This window comes from Labrus mixtus, chromosome 13 (genome assembly GCF_963584025.1).
Source record: "Labrus mixtus chromosome 13, fLabMix1.1, whole genome shotgun sequence".
NCBI classification, from domain to species: domain Eukaryota; kingdom Metazoa; phylum Chordata; class Actinopteri; order Labriformes; family Labridae; genus Labrus; species Labrus mixtus.
In genome coordinates, this window is record NC_083624.1 from 2,672,118 (window position 1) to 2,696,156 (window position 24,039).

Consider the following 24,039-nt stretch of genomic DNA (forward strand, 5'->3'; position numbering starts at 1 on the left):
AAATGTTTCTCTGGGTTTTGTCAAAATCTCAAATTATTCTGGAGTGTATTGATTTTGATTAATAGGGCCTTTATTTTATTTAATTTGCCTACTTTTTTATTTTATTAAATTTAATTTGTTGTAAAATTTAATTTGTAAAAATATCAGTGCAGTTTGTTGATTCTTTCGTATTTGCCCAGGTCTTAAGCTTTGATTCTGCCATCTTTCAGGACATTTCTGCCAGATAGTGGGCAACCTCAGAGACCACAGTATTTCTTTAAAAATTATTAACTCTTATTTAGATATCTTATTTGGTTAAAAGCGCGAACCCTCCTCCATTTCTCCCAGTCTCTGAATGTTCTCGCCATCAGTTTATGGACAAAGCTTTGATGGGGTCAACTCTTTGGTCACATTTGTAAACTTTAAAAAGTAGATTTTAAACAATATTACAAATGTTTAGACAAAAGAATCCACCTTTCATGACAGCCCCATAAAATACCTTTTATCTTTGTCAATAAACGATTAGGAAGTGATTTTTTTTTTGTACTTTTCTAACCAGCTGCAGGTTCAAGAAGCTTTGTAGTTCAACTTTTAAAAAAAGTGGTGGCTGAGTTCCAGTTTAGTGTAGACACATTAAACTGCTCTGAGGCGGAGTATAGCCTAAACAATCTCTTAATACTTAAATTCACACTTTGTTCAATCTACATAGTCTTCAAAATATCCTTTAGGATGGTTTCTCAGCATTCATTAATAATTTATCCAGAACCAATATAGCCCACTAAATTATGTTGAAATAATTTTTTGAGAAAATATTTGTTCTCTCTTTGTTTTATCCTTTTAAGCACACTGCTCTTCAGTTATATTGCAAAAATCCCTCGATTTAATTACGAAGGTTTGGTTTTCTCTCTTCCGGTGAAAGCATGTGAAGCTTTATGAAGCACGAGCCGTGTATCCGGGGCGGGGCTAAGACCAGACAGACCACGCCCCATCATTTCAGACCACCAGGTCGTTCATCATGTGCCTCCAGAAACATATGCGATGTTCTGAAATAGATTTATCATTTATCGTTAAAATGACCATTTACATAAAAAGTACCAGCCAGTTCCGTTTTAAATAAACTAAATCAAAAATCTAAATATGATTGATAGCAGAGTTATTGTTATTTAAATGGAGTAGGTGAACTGATCAGACAGGCTATAGAGACAATATAGAAACTTTATTAAATACAAACACATATTTTTTCTTCATATCATGGTATAAACAAACATTTTTATACACAACAAAAAGTCATTTAAAATAACCAGCTCTTAATCTTGCACAATAAATCGAACCTTCTGGAGTCACAACACAACTCAGTTTCAATTTAACTTTTTTCACATGACTCAAATTCATATAAAAGATATTTACTGTGACTCTAACTTTTTTTGGCAGACTCACTATCTCCTCGTGTCGTTTTCAATGTCCTAACTTCATAAAATTATAAAATAGCTGAGTGGAAACAAAGTTAACTTGATTGGACAACAAATAAAGTAAACTTCTTCATGGTTTCACATAACCTTTTTTTTTTTTTTAAAGCTCTGAGACGTTTTTCATTTGATTGATTATGACACTATAATGTTGTCAGTCTTTATATCCTCATTTTCAGATGAGTTTGACTGTAGTGAAGACTGCCCATTCTGAATGGAAAGATTCTTATTTTGTTACTATACGTGAGGTGTCAGTGAATGCATCACATTTTGCTATGCAGGTCCTCCCAGTGATGAAATGTCGCCATCTGGTGGACACAGACAATAGGACACACTACTGACAAAAATACAATTTGGTCTTGGTTTCAGTGTTTTGTCCACACACACGCGCGCGCGCACACACACACACACACACAAACACACATTTTGTTGTTAGAGTTTTATAGGCGAGTTGTGCAGATGATCTCAGGTGCAGTAGTCTGGTCTTTAGTTGATTTCCCATCATCCTTTGAGGGCGCCGTTGAAGCCCATGGCCAACTGAACATGAAAGACAATTGAAGAGAAGAGAAGATGCATTATTCAGGCTGCATTCAAACTTTTTTCATCAAGTCTTACAACATAACTACTTCTTTGTGATACATTTTGTAATGTGTTTGTTATGATGATTGAAATGATTTAAAGTGGCATATTTTCCTATCATGAACATTTTAAACATATATATTTTATTTGTCTTTTTCTGTGTGTCTGTTCTTCTTTGTCAGCTGCATGTCTCTGTTGTTTTGACATTAATGAAGCGTTTCAGATGTGGCTGTTTCTACTTTATTAATTTTTTTCCGCCTGCAACGCCTCAACACGAGCGATTGGCAGCGTGACACAGAAACAGGCCTGCATGTTGTCGTGTTGTAATCAAATTCTCTATCATTCCAGAAAATACGACATGCATACATTAAAAACTTGAATTTAGCTTTTTAGGCAACAGCAACCTTTTTTTTTTTTTTCATTTGAGACAGAAGAGCTTTATTTGGAGGAGACAGTAGATAGACATTTGCTTCACCTCTTTCCTGATTGGTACCACAATATTATACTAATAGTACCATCATGCATAATTACAGCATGTACGGTATTAATACTCAAACAATCTTTACATTCCATAAACATTCAAAAACAAAGCCATATGTACTGAACTGTTCAGTCTTCTTTTATGTTGTTTATGTAGTTTACTGTTTTGTTTGTTTGTTGTTTATTAGCACAAATCCCTTAGCCCCAGATCTGTCAGACTCAGCTGCTCATGATTATGTTTAGCTCTATTCCATCATTTGGAAAAAGTTGGTGCTGTAGTTAATCAAGTTAAGTAGTAGGGCTCTGATATCTGACCAGTAAAGCTTTTTAGTTCCCCGCTGCTGGCCTCGAGAAACAGAAACGAAACTGTATACCATTGGCTTCACAAGTGACACCGAGAGGTAACACGTCCAAGCTGACTGACCTGCAAACCGACTGCTGTGTTGTCGGCATCTGCTCGATGGTGTCGGTCAGCGGCTGCCTGAAGGTCTCGGGCAGGAAGAAGCAGAGCAGAACACTGAGCAGCGACAGAGAACCCACAATGATCCACGGCAGGAACTGATAGAACACAGCTGGAGACAAAAACCAGACCAGATCCGTGAGTTCACACCTTCACGATTGGTTTAGACACAAACTTAAATAAGCATTAAAAGGATTACTTCCTCCAAAATAACAACCCAACTTTTAACATTTCTTTTTTTTTTTTTTTTTAAATGATCTCTAAATCAGATCAGATCAAACAAAAACAATCTAGTTTGTGAGGTTCAACACAGGACTGACAACTTTGAAATGAACATCAGCTGAACAAATCAAAAGAGCAGCTCTAGTCTGCTGTCATAACTACTGCTACAACAACAACCACATTCAGGAGATTAAGAGGAACATGTTTCTTTTGTACAGAGGAATATGGTCTGTTGATATATGGTGTCAAACAAAACTACAGACCTACTGTCTCGTAAAGATTAGTTTGAGTGTACAACCCTTTGTTAACCAAAATACAAAGATCACTCTGCACACAGATGAGTTCAGGAACGTAACCTTTCAATGCCAATAAGAATAAGATTCATTTTTTTGTTTTATTGTCCCATCTATGACGACAAAAGGAATGTCATTTTTATAATATGTCCTCCATTGATCTTAATTTTTCTCTGTTTGGATGATTATTAAAAAAAAATGAGTTGTGCTTTAGAAGAGGAACCTTTTTGTAGTGGATTTGTTTTTGCAAAGTTGAAAATTTCAGAACACATTTTTCAAGACAGAGCTGTAAAAGGATCTTGAAACTTTGTAATGTTTTGCAATGAATTGCTCCAACAACGCAACTATATTTTAGGTGTCTTGTAAATCCATGCAGGTTGGGCACTCTGTGACATGTAAATTAAATACATTTAATCAATCATACAAATATTTAGATTCTTCGAAGCCCATAAAAGTCATAAAAAAAAAACATATTTACATATGATACACTGACGTTCTGCTGTGTAATGTAAAAAGCTGGAGTTCTCACCCAGCTGCAGCAGGTACGGAGAAACAGAAGACCCCACTCTGGAGAACATAGCACAGGACGACATCGCTGTGTTCCTGATGACTGTGGGAAACAGCTCCCCAGTGGACATGTACAACACCCCCGTGCCGGCGAGAATGCCAAATTTACCGATCAGCACGAGAGTCAGGGTGAGACTTGCATAACCTGTGAAGAGGAGGAGGGTTATAAGCTAGTGTTCAGGGTTAGGGAAGCATTTCACTCATATATATATTGTATCTTGTACATTGTTATCGACTGTTCACTGAACGGGAGAGGCTAAATATTCAGAAATCAAGAAGCATTCATTTCAGAGGACATTTATTGGTTCCCTGGTTTTTGATCTCTAGTAGCAATATCCAGTTTTTAATAAGTGGGTCCCAGTTATGTTTATCCTCTCGACATACATCCCATGCAGGGATGCACATGATAACATGCCATAATTCAAACATATTTCCCCCCATAGTTGAACAATATTTCACTAATCTACAGGTGGTAGTAACAGAATATGACATGCATCAGTGCTGAAAAGGAAGTCAACTGTAAGCTAGATAACATGGATGTAAATAAAGCTGGATTTAAAATTCTTAAACATCAACTTAGCAAATGTTTTAAGGAAGGAGTGAGGTCTACCTTCACCTGAAACCAAGAACATTTGTGTAAAAAACTACTATGAACTCTAAAAGGCTGAAAGCTATGGCTGCAAATGTTAGCATTGTGACCTTCATGTTGCTGTGGTAGAACTGATGGCCTTCAGAGCCATAGCAACAGTAACTAAGGGGGGTGAGGGTAGGTGAACCATCAGCTGCTATGAAAATGGTCCGTTGGGTGAATATCTTAAATAACTTTATTTCTGTATATCCATCAAGGTGTTAAAAAAGAAAAGCAGTTTTTGACTATACAGCATCTTTGTGGTCTTCCTCACTGTGCAGAGTGATCTGAACGAGGAGCAGAGCCAGCGCCCCCAGCAGGATGAAGCTGATGTAGGACAGGCGGCGAGGTAGACTACAAGCTGCCACACAGCTGGCGAGGTATGCTGGAAGCTCAACAGCTGACAACAGGAAGTAGTTCAGGAATGGGTTGCCATAGAGACTAGACAGGTTGAATGAGAGTCCGAAGTAGCTTACGCTCAAAGAAAACCTGCAAAACAACAAAAGAAAAACACTTTTACCTTAATGTCTTCAGAACCATTAATATCCTCAGTGAATCTGTTAGATCTTAGCCTTGCTACAGACCACATATCCACGGCGGCAATTTTCCAGTAGCGTACTGTAAACATCGTATTTAACATGTTTCACTAATGCTTTTATCCATGATGCCTTAACATGACAATAGCAGTGGAGCTTGAAGGGAGAGCTACACAGCTAACGCTATGTTGTTATCTTGAAATACATCCAGTGACTTTCACCTCAGGCTTATAAATGTGTAAAATAGTAGTGTTTAAGAACTAGTATACGCTTTAGAGTTTAGACATTTGCTAGCGAGCGGCTGAATGCTAATGTTAGCTGTGTTTTGTTTGAAGCTGATCAAATATGTTTTTTTTATCTCGATATGTTGGTTGATGGCCCTTTGAATCATTAACATCCATTTGATCACAGAGCACTCACCAGATGAGCCACAGCTTGAATGTTACATTTCGGATGTTGCTGGTCCTCAGCAGGTCCAGGAAACTTAGCGACTCTGCCTCCCGGCTTTCTTCCTTTTCAACCTGTGGAGAGACAGAACTTAAAGTACTGTCACTATTGTTTTTAGTGTTTGGACAACTTTCGAGGTGAGAGGGTTTGATTTTCACCTTGGCTGAGAGGAAGATGACCTGAGGAGCTTCTACTCGGTTCTCCAGAGCGGCTGACTTTAGCAGGAGTTCTGCTTCCTGAAAACGGCCACAAGACACCAACCAGCGAGGAGACTCTGGAATCAGCCTGGACAGACAGACAAACACAAACATGTATCAATTCTACAATTCACTTAGCAGACGCTTTTATGCAAAGCGACGTACATCAGAGAGTAAGTACAACACAAGCAAGGATCTAGAAAAAAGGGAACAATGTCAGTAAGAGCAAACGATCAGCTTTGAGTCTGATTGGACACACAGGTGCTGACAGGAAGTGACCAGAGGCAAAGCACAACATTGAGGGCAGTTCTTGAGAGCTCTAATCAGTATAGAAACCATCTTATAAGTCGTCGTTATCAAACAAAAACCATCGTCATTACCATCATCATCATCAATAATATGGAGACCATCATCATTAAGTTAGTAGGTATTCATGAAAGAGCTGGGTCTTTAGCTTTTTCTTAAAGGTGCAGAGGGACTCTGCAGATCACATGGAGTTTGGAAGTTCATTCCACCACCGGGGGGCGACAGAGGAGAAGAGTCTAGTCAGCGTCTTAGGACCCTGTTGTGAAGGTTGGATCAGACGCCTTTCATTGGCAGAGCGTAGTGGGGGGGGGGGGGGGGGGGAGTGTAGACCTGGATCAGAGAGTTAAAGTAAGGAGGAGCCGTTTTTGTCGCTGTTTTGTAAGCGAGCAGCAGAGTTTTAAATTTGATGCGAGCAGTAACTGGGAGCCAGTGTAAGGAGATGAACAGCGGAGTGACATGTGCTCTTTTAGGAAGGTTGAAGACCAGTCGTGCTGCTGTATCAGATATGAACTATACGTAAAAAGGCTTTATTGAAACAAGGGGAACGGTTATTTACTTTGTGCTACTACCTAGACATATGATCCATAGGAGTTCTGACCATTGACTGTATAAAAAGATAGATGACATGACAGCTCCCCACGACAAAGTGAGGCCAAAACATTTGGAGCTCCCTCTACTGACCGGCTGCAGTACAGCTCATAAGCTCTGCCTCCTTCAAGTTAACAGATGGGAAATGGGTCACACTATAAAGGGGGGCTGTGCAATACTCTCTAAGTTAAGTCACCATGTCATAGCCCAGTGCAAGAGGTATTTTGGCTTCATTTTTGTACCACAGGAGGATGTCCATTTTTATATACAGTTAATGTTTCTGACCAGTCTATTCAGACCAGTAAAGACCTCTGCTCTTTGTAATGTAGCTTCTGTGAATATGAAGATGACGTTGCAATGTGTTCCCATTATAATGAAGGACGGTCTGGCTATTCACACATTCTCTTTCTTTGCGAACAGGGCCTTCAGAAATGTTTTGTTAGTAGTAGACAAAAATAAAAAATAAGCCGACTGGAAAAAAACATTCTTCTAGATTTAAGCAATTCATCAACTGAACTGTGACGTTTTTAATCCTTTCCTTCATTTCTAAACATGTCCCCTGCAAACCCGAAGCACCTGATATTTCTAAATGTTGTGCGGGGATCCTCTTACCACCACAAAGGCATACAGGCCAGGCCTGGCACAGTCATGATCAGGGACAAGTGTCTCCAGTTCGTGACCAGGTAGGCGGTGCCGGGCAGCAACATCATACCTGACACGTAGACTGCAGGCAAGCAGAGGCCTGAGAAGAGGACTCTCGTTGAACCAACCAGGAGCTCTGAACCTGAAAACAAAATAAAGAGTATAGTGTTTAAAAAGAAGTCAAGAAATTACAATAAAGAGGTTCTAGGTGACTTTCTTCTTTCTTCACTAATGTAAAATAATAGTGATTTCTAAGGTTAAAGCAGCAGATCAGACGGGTCAAAGAAGGTATGTATTTTTGAAAAGGTCAGTCTCTCAATAATGCTAAGAAATATTTTTTGGTGGTTTACTTCACAGTCTCTTTTCAAACAGAGGGCTGTCATTTTTAATGTGTCCTTCCTAAAGCTGCTGTAAGAAACCTTACCGCAACCCGACAATGCGGTGCATATTTTCTGTTTGCTGTTTTTGTCCTGTTTATGTTTAAGTAATGTTTTGTTTTGTTTTGTTTTGTTTTTTTTACAGAAAAGTTCATCCTGCTTTCTTCAACAGTTAAATGTCGCCTTTGACAAGCTTTGCTATAAAAATATATTTTTTTAAAGGCTGTTCGGACAGAGTGTAGTTCATCACTTTCAGGCGGTTTTAGGCAATAAAATTAAAATGCAGAAATAATCAGTCTTGTAGCTAATGGTCTTGTTTGCTTTTTTAAGGTCGTACACAGACATTAGTATTCATTTCAGTTTAGTTCATGACCAGCTAAATCTCCTCACAGGAGCTTTAAAGAAGACATGATCTTATCGGTCCCCTAAAAAGTGTCCACTGACATCAACGACAGAACAACAACATTCAATCAAAGTACGACAGAAATGAGAAACCCATACCAAGTACAAACACAGCTATGTAGCTGGCGAGCTGACCCACACCCGTCATGAAAAAGAGCAAGGTGAAGACGGGCCAGGATGGAGCGAAGGCCACTGCACTGCTGAAGACACTAAGCATGGCAATGGCACTGAAGAGTACAGGCTTCCTGCCAACGCTGAGGTAAAAATACAACAGAGTAATGTCAGCCAAAACAGGAACATATCTGGTCCTCTCTTGTATTAGTGTCAACGATGAGAGACAATGAGGTCCTGTCTGTAACTACAATGGCGGTATTCAAGCAAACCACAAAGCTTTTTGTTTTTGGTTGTTAATGGTGGATAACTTTTAAAACATTATGTACATCGTTATGCTATGGAGACCCTCGCCTCTGTGGTCAATGCCAGCTTAGTTTAGAGCTAACTTCCAGCATTCTGATAACTTTTGGAGCAGCTGTGAGGAACTGCAAAAGGTAAACAGTTTAAAATGACACTGAAACATACCGGTCAGAGATCTGTCCAGAGACTAAGCATCCACACAGTCCTCCGAGGAAGTATGCAAGAGAGGTCAGAGGCTGTTTCCACTGGTCGCCGCACACCAGATTAAACTGTAACAAAAGGGAGATATAGAGAACATATTTTAGCACAGCTGCAGAAGCCCTTGGCCCGACATTAATACATTTTATTCAACTCTGGTCTAACCTGTGATAAAGAGTACATTTTGGTTGATTTCGCAAGATCTTGACTTATTTTTCTACTTATCTTTGAACAACAACACTGTTTGTTCCTGTGATAAGAAGTTAGTTTCAGCCATTTTTTTTGAGATCTCAGGATATTAAGTCATTATCACAGGAAAACCTAAGTCCTGATACAAAGAGGTAAAAAAGTTTAGAGCTAGACAAAACAACCAGAATTGACTTGTAATCATAGGAAAATGTATAGAAATGAACTGTGTTGTGCATGTCCTCTTAGGGTCACTGTACACAGAAATATAAAAAAATCTTGTATATTATTAAAGCAGGACTAAAAGCAGGCCTTGACCTTTGTGGAGATCGTCTTTCTCTAAGTAGGCTACCCTTCCATCCTCAAACTCATACTCAAACATAAGAGGAATATTTCTGGAGACAAAATATGAGCTCTGGACGAATAAGGAATTTCAAACCCATTGGAACAGAGTTAACTCTTAGGTTTAGATGTTAGGCTGTTGCAGCTGTTGTGTAATCGAAGTTGCAGCATTAAACCTCAAAGATGGATGCCTTAAGCGGTCGATACCAGCCTGGTCTTCGGTTTCTGAAGGTAACTTCCTGCAGTCAATGATTGGTGACCACTATGACGTCATAACCTCTCAATGTTTCACAGGCAGGAGCTGTTCTGACCAGACAAGTGTGTAAACAGTAACATAGAGTAAACAGGGGAGGAGGCTCACCAATAGAAACAGTTTAAATGTTTCCATAGCAACAACAGTAGCAACAATAGTAGCTCAGTACCTCGGTGACCACTGTGGACTCATAGTACTCAGTGCTGTAGATCCACCCATCTTTACAGCTCTCCTGTTTTAGGCCTGAGAGGAGGACCCCTGGACCGGATCCCAGTACAGACAGGTTGTGGGCTGGACCCAGGCTGGGTGTGAATCCCCACGCAGACAGGTTCTGCACCACGTCCAGCTCATACCGGCTGCAGCTGCTCCGCTCCGGCTGCCCGGCCTCCATCTGACCAGGAAACATTGTTATTGTTGTTGTTAAAAGTTGTTATTTTCTAACTTGTGACGCAACAACAGCAAAGGGAGGTGGACTGAGTTTAAACTAGACCAGTTCTAACCTGCGGGAGGATCAGGTCGCTAGCTTAATCATTGGCTGACTGCATTTCCAAAATCTGGGAATCATCACTACTTACTAAAAACATTTTTATTAACTTACGTGCCAAATATTTTGCATCAAAAACGTGATCAATATTTAAAATATTAAAACTTTGTAAAGATTTAAACATTAAAGTAATAGACACAGTAGTTTGAATTGTGTAGTTGAATTAATAAGTTAGTTGTAGAAGTTTGTATAGACATACCCTAAAACAAGTGCAACACTAAAATTCCTCTTAAATGTTTTTCTATTATTACTTATATTAAATGATCTTATATGACAATAAAACACTGTAACCATTCAGGTGCATAACAAATACTTGTGTTCTACTAATGATACCCTTTGTACTATTCTTGAGTTAGAGTTTGATACATAAACTTTATTTCTGACAGGTACATTCACATCGCTTTACTTCTGCACATACTGTTGTTAAACGTAATTTAGCTGAGTTTAATAAACAGACTACCATGGTTGATCAAATACAATATTACAACTGTTATTAAAATTAAATATCAAACATAAAAAAGCGGTTGTTTTCGCTCCATTTTGCCTCAAAGTGCAAACCATTAAGTGTGTGTAAACGCAACAAATATTCAGCTCAACATACCGACAGAAACATGTCAGGTCGTTTGGTTGGAGGATTTAAAGAGCAGCTTTAACATGCAGCCTCATTTCTCACCATCAGAGTCAAAACATCATTTGAAAGACAGCAGCACCACGTGCATGAATGTGCACAAAGACAGCCTTGTTATGACAAAAGAAAATAACCAAACAATGATGAAAGAGATGCAAAAATACTCTGCAGAGCTTCGAGGAAATGCAACAGTATTCATCCCCTGCAGCCTCTTCTAAAGACAACTAGTCATGTGCTGCATTATGAACGTAAGAAGTTGTTTACAGCCACTTTGAAGCTCTGAAGATTTCCATTTAAATAAATACCTCTTGACTCTTTAACTACGTTTCAAAATGATTACATACACAGCGACTGAGCCTGTGAGAAACTGATAAAATACTCTTGCACATGATGGAAACGTTGGTATCATGAAAATGAGTCAACACTCCTGGGAAAAATCACAAGTAGTGCCGTCAGCACGCAGATGTTGTGCTGCCACTGAGAGTGAGAGGCAGAACTTTCTCTGCCCTCTGCTGAGTTATAGCTAAAATATAACCACAGAAACTTAAAAAAAAAACACACATATAAGGGCAAATCCAAAGAATTGAGTTTCAGTAAGGACACTGCTTGAAGTCCTAAAAACATGAGGGTCAACACACACAGCTGCAGTCGCTGCTTATTGCCATCAGAAATAACAAACCTGAGATATTTGAGATTGATGCGATGAGTGTGTCTATGACTAGAGTGGTTATGAAACACACTGTAATGAATATTGATGCCTAGGCAAGGGCGTCAGCATAGACACTAACTATCTCTGTGTAGTTATTGTACTGCCTGAAACGCCTCTATTCATATTGTGTATGCCACTGCAAAGAGGGAGTGATGAAACTGTACGCTGCTGAAACTGATGCAAAGAACTAAGAGAACACGTGAACAGGACAACATTAGTAGAAGTTCCTCAAAGGAGCATCAATGAGAGACATTAGCAGGATGACACTTCTGTGTGGCGAGGAAATGCATTTTTTAAAGATTGTTTTTTGAGGCTTTTTGTTCCTTTAATTGAGAGATAGGACAGTAGATAGAGTCAGAAATCAGGGAGAGAGAGAGAGGGGAATGACATGTGGGAAAGGAGTCACAGGCTGGATTTGAACCCAGGACACCCGCTTGGAAGACCACGGTCTCCATACATGAATGAATGCCCCAGAAATGTATTTTTTAACAATGCTTGTTGTTTAATAAATGTAACTGTAAAAGTCACATTCACCTCCAAAAGTTTTGGATCGGTTCATTGACTGAAGACATGTTAATAAAAATATTACTTGTCACTTTTTCCACTTCACTGATAAACATTTCGAATCATTCAACATGAAGAAAGCTGTGATCCGTTTCAGAACCGGCTCTGACCTGCACTGGGATGACGGCCTGGATCCAGTCCTGGCTCAGGTTGCTGTGGACGGGGACGTGGCAGTGGTGCGGGGGGCTCGCCAGCAGGAACATGACACACAGGATGTTGTATCCACTGGGGATGGCGGTGAGACAGAGCAGGAGGAAGACCCTACGCTGGAACCGGCCCCATGTCCCCAAAAAAGACACCGACTCCTCGTAGTTCTGCATTTTTGTGGACTCTTCTTCTGATCTATTGTTTTCTGTTGTGACTGTTTGTTTCTTTACTTTACACCTATTGTGTATAGCTTTTAGGATTAGGTGCAAAACACAAGAAAATATCCAATTGAACACTTTTAGAAGTCCATTTACATATCAAGCCCTGTTATACCACTATATGGGAAAAGGAACCAAAAAACAATTCCCAACTGCACATAACACAACAAGTCCTAATCTTTCCTATCGTCTTAATACAAAAATATGAATATTCCTGTTGCAGCAGTGTTAGCCTCTCTGTGCAGGATCTCTCTGGGGCTTCACCTCCTTTATCCTAGAAAAGACTAAACAACTCCACCTCTCCTCCTCCTCCTCCCCCCTCTCAACCTCCCCTTCTCATCATTTTGCAACTTCTCGTCTCAACTCCCCATGCTGGGAAACTTCAAATCAGAAATGGAGAGTGAGAAAAGGCAGAGTGGGCAGAAACACTGTGTCAAGGGGAAATGATGTGAGGATGTTTGGGAATAAATGAAAAAAAAATCATATCCGATAAAGGGGGGAGGGGGGGGGGGGGGGGGGGGGGGGGGGATATACATACAATGTTAAAAAAAAAAGGTTATAGATGAGATGCTGGCATACGTCAAAAATAAAAATATGATGACATTTTCATGAAAAACTCTAACTCTTCATATCGGTGTCAACATTAGCTTGATACAGATATATCAGATGATAATCTTCAAAATTGTTGAATTCACAATTAAAGGTGCACTATGGAGTCTTGGTAGAGAAATGTGAAAGTTGGAGAAATGTATCTCCATACACAAACCGTCCTCAGAGGAAAATGTTGTCCCTGTTACACTGTTTGACGATTAAAATGATACGCGAGAAGTTATGGTGGTGGGCCCGAAACAGTGGACACAACTTCTCCTTTGAATAAAGTTTGTGCATTTAGTTCAGATAATATAGCATAGAATTGTTTCACTTCTCCAACTTTCAAATTTCACTACCAGATCTCCATAGTGCACCTCTAATGTTCAAACACAAAAAAACACAAACACATGAGCATTTACTGGCATCTCTTTATGAACATTGAAGGTTTCCAGCTGCACACATGCGGAGTATGATCGTGAAATATTTCCTCTTTAGCAGAACATCACACATGAACATGCAGGAGGATACTGCAGTTACAGTTTTGTAAAGAAAATCATACATGTGGATTACGAGAGAGGAATAACAACATCTTTCCTTAAGGTCACAGTAGAGGTCGTTTTGGAATAAACAAACTCAAAGATCCTGTTGTTGTTTTTGCTAACCTTAATACTGAATGTTTTATTGTTTGGAATCAGATACTGCACGTATCGGCTCAATGACTGCAGGTCAAACACGATATTTCAGTTTGTTCAACTTTTAAATCACAGTTTGGGCTGTCGCTGGTTCCCTCAGTTTTTGTGTCAGTGAAAGTAAAGCTGACTGAGATGACTGATCGAACTGATTGCACTGCAGCCATTATTTGTAATATGTGATGTTAGAAATGTTGCGATATTTGTTTTTTTTAGGTTAAATGTTGAGTGAAACTGTTTGGTAACGCAGGACACATTCTGGAATCATTTATTACCCCACTGAACAACCATGAGGCTACATGGACGTCAAGAGCCCACACATCATGAAAGTAGGCCCCCCCCCTTCACATGCGTTTCGACAAGTTAGGCCCCCCCACACCTCAGGAAGGCTCAGCAGTTAGCTCTGCTGTCCTAGAGACAAACGTCCTCCATGCTACCTCCAACAGCCCAAAATACCCACCTGCGTATCTTTGTGCCTTCATATCCTTTCCAAAACAAAGCAACACATAAAACACAACTAACTAGGTGACAAACTTCCTGAAAAGACAATAACAGAGAGAAGAGTCTGTGCAAAGATTTGAGGACAATGAGCAGTTCTTGATTATTGGTCTTTAAGGGTTTAAAAAAAGTCATTTTTATTACCTAATCTTCACACTGATGAAATATGAATTTATAATTAAAATATCACAGTTATCATGAGGTGCTTTCTGTTTTACAAGATTTATTCCCGAAGTGCTAATGGGTTTTAAAATACAATATTACAGGGTTATAAGGGGATCAATATTTCTAATTAGCAGACGACTTTGATAAAGTTATTTACATTTTCCTTCAAAGTTCAGTGAAGTTAATCTTATTTATGGAGTGCCAACAGAAGTTATCCCAGGGCACGTTTTTATAGAGGAGGTCAAAGGGCAGGGTACAGTAAGACTCTTTAAACATTAAGAAATTCCCTTATCTGAGTTGATATTACACTAGACAAAAGAGACAGAAGTCATGTACAAAGGCTGGCTCCAAAATGTTGCACTAAAAAAAAAAAAAAAAAAAATTGCAAAACACATTTGACCTTGCGTCAAGGTCTTACAGACAGAGTCATTTATCGTCTATCATTTCAGATGCTGATAAGGTTTTCAATATCAATATAATTCAGAAATTGAGTTGATTTTGAATGGGGATCTAAATAACACCATAATCGTCAGTGTGTTCCCCGATCTGCTGCCTCAAACTGATTCCTCACTGTAACGTGTTTTCTGTCATGCATGTAAACGCCTCACAGAGTCGGTTATTCTGCACGGCTGCGTGTGTCCGAGGTCGAGTCATGGGTTACGTGAGAGGCCGTAACTGGATGATACTGGACTGTAAATGTCTCGTCACCTTTTAACTGGCCGGATCATTCATTGCCACAGAGCAGGTTGGCAGTAAATGATCAAACCTGTAGAGGCTTCCAGTCCAGATCTCGCCGTCTCCTCTCGTCTGTCGTATGACCTCCGTCAGAACAGTTCGTTCTTGTAAAACAGACTCTGTGTTTCTCTTCCCCTCTAAAGACTCGTGTAAGGACAGCTGCTGGTAAAACAAAGTAAATACTGAAGGGACATGTTGTGGTCTCTGTTATAACAACAAAAAGAGTCTTATAAAAACAGTTTGAAGAATTGCTCGATAAAGGAGGAGGATGAGAGCGAGCTGGTTCCCAAAAATACTCACTGTGTTACACTTTCAAGGTTGAAGTGCAGCATTTTTACACTTAGTCACTGCACAGAAAAAGCAACAGTGTGGACATGAGTAAGTCAGGAAGATTATTATTCTGTTGAGGAGGAAAGGGGTTAGGAGGTTTAGATTCTGTAGCTGGTTGCATGTTCACAAGTAGCTGTTTAAATGTCCTGTGTTTTCTTTGATATTAGCACCATCTTAAAGTAAGTGTTTTCATTTTGATACAGCCAATGGGTCAACAGATTCCTTTAATTTGATGTAAGCATAATGCCCTCTAGTGGAGTCTTCAGCGTCATTAGAGAGTTTTACATTAACAAAGTCTCAGTTTCCAATGTTTCTTGATGGTATACATTTTTTACCAAGCAGTCCTGAATGGAACATGTTACACACACACCCACCTGACCTGTGGCTCCTTTCCTTAGTCTTAAAGAAAACCATGAGTTTGAAGTCTCCTGAGGTAATATAAAAAAAAATTGTTAATTACTGAACAATTGGACTTTGACTTACATCCACAATCGTCTAGAAAGGTTGAAGATGTTCGTCACCATTAACAAATAACTCTCAGCGTGAACACTTAACAGGGTACTTAGCCTTCACCTCCAGCCTGCAGAAATGTTTCAGATCTCGTGAGAATCATAGAAAACACTTTAAAGTTAATTTTGTTGATCACTCAAATCAAGCAACATTTGATCTGATTTTAAAGAGAATATTAAACCCCTGTTAAGAAGGGTTCAAATTTGAGGTACTGTCACCATGGGGGCATCGGGTCAGGATGCAGGAATCCAACAAGACTTGATTTTTATGTAACAGGTTTATTTCTTTTACAGTTAGGTGAATCATAAAGGGTAACATAAGACACACATGGGATTGAACATCCATGCTGAAAGACAAAATAAAATACTATTAGTACAATAAACAAGCAAATTACATTACTTTCTGAAAGGAAATAAAGATAAATAAAGTGCTTAGGACAAATTAAAATGGACTAAATAGTAACTAAAATAGGAGTGAAAGCCACCTTACCGTTGCTGAACTGCCGCGCCATGCGAGGATGAAAACATGAGTGCAAGGGAGTGCAGTCTTAAATAAGGAGGCAGGTGAATTCAATCTAATTAATTAGTGACAGAGTGCAAACGACAACCAATCAACGGGGAGAGGAGAGAGTGAGAAACCAGGAAGTGTACTAAAGGAGGTGCAGTAGAGAGAGGAAGTGAAAGGAAAACAAATAGTGATCTTTACTACAACCCCCTTCCCACCTTTTAAAGAGCATTTTTCTCTGTGTTGTAAGACTTATGCAGACCACAAACAAAGTGCTGGATGGGTTTATTTCACATGTTGTGGGTCGGTAGAAACTCATGTTACCCAAATATATGTTCAAAAACACTGTCGAAGTGGATTCTTCATAATATTTCCCCTTTACAGTAAATGACTATGAATCCAACAAACAGTCAGTGCTAACTTACGGTACAAAAGGACTCAGGTTAAAGCCCATGACTGAAATATAACGATGGTCAATCAGCTTTTTTCTTCATTGAAAAAAAAATTGCAGGACCATTATTTGTGACGTTCAGCTTTTTTTTTTTTTTTTTATTGAAAACAAAACAAAGTTACAGAAATAAAATGATGGGGAGAGAAATCGTACACGACCTCACCCTGACAAGTTTGCGTTTGCATATTTGCATCATCATTATCATAAAAAGGCTCAAAGAATAAATACTGTACATAAAGACGAGTCACTCTTTAACACGTCTGAAGAAGACGTTGCGCCGCTCTTCAGAGCTGAAATATGCCTCTTTTTCAAAACCATAGACTGTCTGACCAACAGGTTGATGATTCAATTCAAGAAACTCACATTCACATAAATCTCTGAGTCTGGATTGATTCGATTGAACCTGAACATGCTTGCCTTTCTGCTCAGAAATCTGAAACTAACGTGTAACTATATTTGGATATTCAAAATCTGAATTCATCCTTCAAATACTTTTGATGAAAAAAAAAAAAAAAAAAAAGTCTTGTTTTTTGTTTTTTTTTGCTTCAGTTCAAGTTTGAAATATACATTTCTTGCAAATACCTCAACAAACAACCCTGGCTCTCGAAGCGGCCGCATACTTACTGTGTCTTTTATTGTTGTCATTTCTTGTGTTATGCTTGTTCATGTAAGTTGCTCTGAGCTGTGTGTTTTCTCTGCCCGAGACAAATTTACCTCTTGAGGACAATCACGTATAATGCTCTCTACATCAAATTGTGTTTTGTGTCAATTGCTGAAAACAACTATTGTCCGGTTAAGGACGAGGCTCTAGAAAAGTGATTGAACTGCTCCTTTAAACTCTGATATTATTCACTGTTTGGACGTCCTCTGGGTTGAGGGAAGACAAGATTGTATTTGGACGCAAAGAGATTCAATCAGGGGCCCGTTTCAGTAAGCAGGTTTAGTGCAAACACCGAGTCTGTTAACCCTGAATTCAAGGAAAGTCTGGGTTTTACGTTTCAGAAAGGGAGGTCGCTCAAACCCGAGAAAGACAGGTAACTCAAGCCCGTTCCAGAGAGGGAGGTAACTTAAGCTCTTAGTCTGTTACTATGAATCAGCAAAACTCCGAGTCTACCACCTGAGGGTGAATCATCAGAGCTCAGGGTTAGACTGAGAGTTTGTTGAACCTTCTTTCTTCAACGGGCCCGAGGTGGAAGAGACAACATACATGTGCGCACAATCTCAATTTGAACAGAAAACATTACAACAGAAGAGAACTGGTCAGTCATCATCATTTCATCTACAAACAATGCGTGTGATTTTTTTCTTTTTTTTTTTTTTCTCGTATTGCGGCTCGCCCCCAGTAACAACGACTTTAGGACTTTGCATTGAGACCTCTCAGGCCTCGGTATTGCTGATAAGAAAGCAGAGTGTGTAGCAAAGCAGCAGCTGATCTGTACATTATTGCATCAAGTTGACATCAATAGACGGAGGAGGAAGTTTAGTTGGAACGGCTCAGAGCTTCAAAAAGCGGCTTCACACATCATCAACATGGATTTGACACTTTGTCTTCTTTTTTTTTTTTTTTTTAAACAGTTGCATCCAGATGACAAAGATAAGAGTGACTGCACCGTGAGACCAAATACTGCATAGATAAACACACACACACACACACACACACAAATGTCCTTAATCTGTTCATTATCGGAAGACTGAGATGCTTCAAGTTATCCAGGAGGAGGCAGGAAGACAGACGAGAGAATACTGACCATTTGAAACCATAGAAATAACCTTTTTTTTTTTTTTTTTTTTTTAGCATCAGCACTTTCCCTGTTGAAGGAGAGGTTAACATTTTGTCAGATCTTTCAGGGTAAAACCTTTCCATGCCCATGTTTTGATTTAAAGTGGTGTTGGCGGCTTTAATTGCTCCTCTTGTCCACGCTGGCTCTAATAACATTGTGATGTAATACTCTCTGTGTGTCTAAAGGGGTCTGATGGTGGAGTGTTGAAGTGTTAGAAATGCCTTTTTCATTGAGTCTAGACTAACACTGACAAGTTTGTATCCCTGCTGAACTATGCATGCAGTTATTTGTATTTTTCCTGTTTTATATGACAGTTTTTTGTTGTTGTTTTTGTTGCATAGAGGGAAGCGACAACGCAGACTGTTTGACCAACCAATCTCATTTTTTTCCCAAAAGGGGAGAAAATTCGGAGTGAACTTGGCTGCTGTAGGATTTGTTTGAACAGAGAGAAACATCAAACCTAACCTCTGTATTTAGAGTCTTCAAAAATATATATTATTATTTTGGGGGGAAATACAGAGGCAATTGGTTTTGATTTTCAAGAAAAATTGTGAAGATAACATTCACGCACACATTACTACTTGATAGCCCATGATTTTAAAACATCTTACAGTACATTACCGTTGTTTTGGGAGACGTGGTCTTACCTCCGTGTACAGATCGACCTACACGACAGAGACTGAGAGAGTAAAGTCATGTGAATAACTTAAGGGCCTGACCAGCATTAAACAGCTCTCTGTTTGTCTGCCAGAGTCACTTGTTGAGCAGCAGAGACGTACTGACTCCAGCCAATGAGACTCAACACACAGCTTCACATGCCTTTCAATGAACTGCTCACAGAGCAGAGCAGGTGACTCTCAGGTGAAACTCTAATCAGGAGATTACTCGCATTGCTGGTAGACGTTCAGGTACAAAAAAAACTTGGGGATATGTGTGATTAAGAATTCTTAAAAATCAGCTTTAACACTTCCCTTTGAGCTTTTGGAAATGCTTCTATGGTTTCTTCTGGTTCTGTGAAACCTCCTTTCACGATTATTAAACAACCACCTGAAACAAATATGATGTGATCCTGAAGGGGGCACTAGAGGAAAGCTTATTGGACCCCATCTGGGAACTCTTTTTCTGGACCAAAGTTTCTAAAAGTAGATCAGATGGTTGTCTAAAAGTCGTTAAAAAGCTTTGGGTAAATATTTACAACATCCACTGTAAAACCAATTATTTGGGCACTGAAAAAGCAACCAGACACATTTATTTTTCTCTCTTTTGCTCAATGAAAAGCTCCCCCCCCCCCAGGAAGACGTTCTTTTGCTGTTGCAGGTTGTGAAAAGTTCCAGTGATGTGTTCAAGTCTTATAAAGTTCCTTTGACTCTTGTGATCAGAATGTCAGGTACAGTAAGAGTTAAGTTCATGAAGTTCAGTTCAGATTCAGCAGGAAGGTTGACAGAAACACAAACAGCCGGCTGAGAGTCCACACCAGGCAACAATCAGAACAAAAGGGCTTTTTTTTTCTCCCCCTGCTGTAAAACCAGCAAGTAGGCCGGTCCAGGGTGCGGATCAGTTCTGTCACTCACTGGCAGTGAAGATGGCAACAACAGACATCATTAGAACTGTAGACATCAGATGAAACCGTACACAAGTTCAAACTCAGGTTCCAAACATACAGCAAGTTAAGGTAATGAATGTGACTTTCTGATGAAGGTTATTTGGGGTGTTTTGGCTGAGTTTTGTCAAAAGATGCTGACCTGTTTAAAACGGACCTTCACTGGATTTTTTTATTGCATAAATCTAAAAGTTTGGCTGCAAGAGAATAAAAAAAAATTGTCCACCCTAATATTCTTATTACCTTGGCAGGAACTTAGGACACTTAGATAATGTCCTCGCAATATTTCAATATGTTTTGGAGGTTAATTGCCATCAATTAATCACGTTACTAACTGTAGGTTTCAAAGATGATTTAGTCTTTTCGCCTAATTTTTCAGGTTTGTAAGTTTTATAAATAAGAAGATTCAAAACCAGTGGCAGGACTCATACAGTATTACTTTTAGCTCTGACCATAGTTTGGTCATCATGTTAATACGTTTTTATATCTTTCTTCTCTCTGAGTTAAAAACTTTGAAACACAATGACATCACTAAAGGAGACAATCATTTTGTCTCCAGATGAATTAACTTACTAATTCATCAAATCTACTGTGGTGCACCACTTACTGTAGTCCCATTTAAGTTCAATTTGCTAAACACTACAGCGGGGGTCATCTATTACATTTGTACATGGGCCAGCTTTACTCTTGACAGACACTGTGGGGGGGGGGGGCCGGACTTTAAAATATGTTGAGACATAAGCCTGACAGCTGTCAAGCCCGATGCTCAGAAGTTGATGTCAGAGGGGAAATGAAATTTCTCCCATTAACCTAATGAAGGTATTTCAGCCTCGTGGTTTTATTTTTATGTTTATTGTTTAATCACCCACAATAATTTATATTTTTGGGGGCCGGATAGGAAGCCTTGGGTGGCTTGATGTGGCATAGGGCTTGGGGACAGACACATTCTGGACTTTTCAGGAGATTTGTTGACATCAGCATTTTTTTTTTTTTAATCTCTATTTTTTCTCTCTGCATTTTTTTGGTGCGCCTGAAATGCTGTATGTTTGGAATGACATGGACATCGAGCACAGACACATCTAAGGGCGGACACCTGTGGCATCACAGCCTGGTGCTGATATGACATCAGGTTTTTGCTGGTCGATTCCTCCAGCAGGAGGAAGAAGAGCTTCATATTTCAAAGGAGACGGTTTGAGACAGAGCTAAAGAGGGAGGAACCAAACTGGACCTGAGTGGGGTTCTTCTGAGTCCAGACTTTCTCATTTATCTTTGTGTATTAACAAAGACGCTGGTATATCTTTGTCATGTTTATATAAAACATTTAAACCAGGTAAAGGATGAGGTCCAGGAGTTTTCTCATGTACAAGTTGATTATTGCAAATATTTTTCTTTAACTTTGACATTTTAATTGCTCTTATCTGAAGCACAAAATTCACAAATGGTAACAGAACACTGCACCCTGATTTCCCCCCCCAGGACCATTTATTGCTTTAGGAGAAGTTCTGTAATTTTCCAGGACTTCACCATTACCAGACATCCATGACTACATTAAAAAAAAAAAAAAAACACGCCTTTTCCAGGATATGTAGAAACCTTCTATCCTCTGTGGTGTGTGGTTTCATGTGTGTGGGTTGTTAATGATCAACTTTCTGTTTGGTTAAAATCATCACACGTTGCTGTCCGATCAGCTGTGAATTTTCAGACCTGTGAAAAGGATGTGTGATCCAGACAGGAGGATGGGGACAAGGTGCTTTCTGTTCCTGTCTCATTTTGAAGCCTCAGTCAGGTGAGAAGGCTGCAGGTTTGAATCCCTGCAGCCTTGATGGCAGAGCTCATATCTCTCCCGCTCCTGTAGCTCAGTCAATCAGAAGGTCAGACGTTCAGAGTTACCGCTTTGACTCCACCACCTTCAACAATGCCCTCAGTAGGGTGCGAAAAGAATCGAACCTTGGCTCGCTCTGATTGGTCCAGGAGCTGGACGCAGGAAGGAGGCGGTGAAGAGTGACGATGAGGCAGGAGGGCGATGATGCAGAGTGATGGCAGTGGTGAGGTGAGGTGAGGAGGTGGTAGTGAGGAGAGGTGAGGAGGAGAGAGAGGAGGGGGTAAGGAGGGGGGATGAGGAGAGAGAGGTAGGAGGGATTGAGATGGTGTTGGAGAGGGAGGAGGGCGGAGGAGCGAAGGGAGTGGTGAGGAAAGAGGGAGAGAGGGAGGGCTTCACCAGCTCCGTCTGGGAGGAGAAAGAGGAGAGAAGACAAGAAGAGGAAACATGGGGAAGAAGAGGGAGAGGATGATTGGGGAGACGAGCAGGAAGCAGCAAGTAGGAGAGAGACAGGAAACCAGGGAAAATAGGAGAGGAGATGAGAGGAGAGGAGAGGAGAGACAAAGAGAAAAGGAAACAAGGAGGTATGGAAAGGAGGGAAGCAGGGACCAGAAGAGAAACAAGGAGAGAAGGTAAGACAAGTCAAGCAAAATATGTAACAAGGAGAGAAGAGGATTTGGGTGAGGAAAGGAGAGTATTAAGGAAGGGAGAAAGGAACATGCAAAGAAATATGAGAAAATATAAATTAATGAACCCAGTGAATTTAGTTTATTCTGATAATATTTTACTCTATCAGATCACTGATTCAACATTCCACAATTGGGTTTACAAATGTTTTAATCAGGAAAATACTTTTTTCCGATGAATCCAGGCAAATAAATAAATAAAATAATAATTCTAAGAGAGCCTGCGTCTGAAAAGAGAAGAGGTAGAAAGACACTTACGGTGAGTGTGCCGCGCTGCTGTTTGTTATAAGGGCTGTATTTGGGTTTGCTGGGTTTTCCCGCCACTCGGTCCTTGTGCCTCCTGCTGGAGATGTGCTGCAACAGCAACAACAAACACACCATCACAGACGCGAAAGTTATCTAGTCAATGTAGCGCATCAGACAAGGCTGCTTTGTGTTTCGAGGAACTCTCGCTTGTAAAGCATAACAAGACGTTTAGCGCACTCTGGTGTCTCATCCTGGGATTACTTTAACACATGTTTACCTCCTGAGCTGAAACTTTGCCGACGTTTAATACGGCCAAACAGCATTGTAAAATTGTGAGTAGGTGAGTTTTGAAAACCGGTTTCAATACATTAGGTGAACTTTAACTGTCCATGCTCGCTGTGTTTCTACCTGTTTGAGTTGAATCTCAGAGTTGACATGAACGTCACAGATCTGGCAGTGGAAGGTTTTGTTCTGCAGGCCCGAGCCCTTCACTATGGAGGTGCTCCCATTTTTCAGCTTGGCTCCGGGTCGAGGGTACGCCTTGATCGGCCCAGCACCGCTCCGAGCCTCCAGCATTGTCTTATGCTTTGAACCTGTAAATAGAGACACACAGACACTAACTTCTATGAAACAAGAGAAAACATAACTTTACTAATATGTCAGTACGTGTGTCATTGCAATAGTTGCAGCTCTAAAGCCGTAATCTCTTTAAACTTTTATATTTCATTATCTTTTTTGTAGTTGCTTTTTTCTCTCTGTGTCACAGATTTACACAGAATACAGGTGGGAAAAAATATCAAAATACCAAAAAAAACTATTCATACCTCATGTGATTGTATAAAGTAATGAGTCTGATGTGTTTCCATATATCATATTGTTCTTCCACCTACTTTCCTGGGAGCTCTTGAGCTCTCTTAGGCTCCTCAAGATCGTGGGTTGATGGCCTGCCAGAACAACCCCCCCCCCCCCCCCTCCTCCGCACCGGATTGTTGATGGACGGCTTGCCTCCCCCCACCCCCCTGCTCCCTATCCCTCTTCCTGCATCTTATCCCATCTCTCCCC

General features: G+C 40.0%; 2 protein-coding genes across 2 annotated transcripts in view; both read right to left on the minus strand.

Moving 5' to 3' along the window:
* Positions 1 to 1,689: 1,689 nt before the first annotated feature.
* LOC132986631 (organic cation/carnitine transporter 2-like) lies at positions 1,690 to 12,392 on the minus strand. Its single transcript, XM_061053134.1, has 11 exons — positions 12,118 to 12,392; positions 9,732 to 9,953; positions 8,749 to 8,852; positions 8,269 to 8,423; positions 7,361 to 7,532; positions 5,816 to 5,942; positions 5,631 to 5,731; positions 4,949 to 5,163; positions 4,009 to 4,191; positions 2,929 to 3,076; positions 1,690 to 1,982 (listed from the first exon to the last, which is right to left on the minus strand). Exons 1-11 carry the CDS (start codon positions 12,325 to 12,327, stop codon positions 1,886 to 1,888), a joined length of 1,734 nt encoding a protein of 577 aa, XP_060909117.1. The 5' UTR covers positions 12,328 to 12,392; the 3' UTR covers positions 1,690 to 1,885.
* Positions 12,393 to 17,347: 4,955 nt separating this feature from the next.
* The window catches only part of znf385b (zinc finger protein 385B), a 59,399-nt gene continuing 52,707 nt past the window's right edge, over positions 17,348 to 24,039 (minus strand). Inside the window, exons 9-12 of the mRNA XM_061053151.1 lie at positions 23,386 to 23,570; positions 22,990 to 23,085; positions 20,946 to 22,453; positions 17,348 to 20,812 (exon numbers count right to left, since the gene is read on the minus strand). Of these exons, the coding sequence (XP_060909134.1) occupies positions 22,148 to 22,453; positions 22,990 to 23,085; positions 23,386 to 23,570 (587 nt within the window). The 3' untranslated portion in view covers positions 17,348 to 20,812; positions 20,946 to 22,147. The remainder of the gene's footprint in view (positions 20,813 to 20,945; positions 22,454 to 22,989; positions 23,086 to 23,385; positions 23,571 to 24,039) is intronic.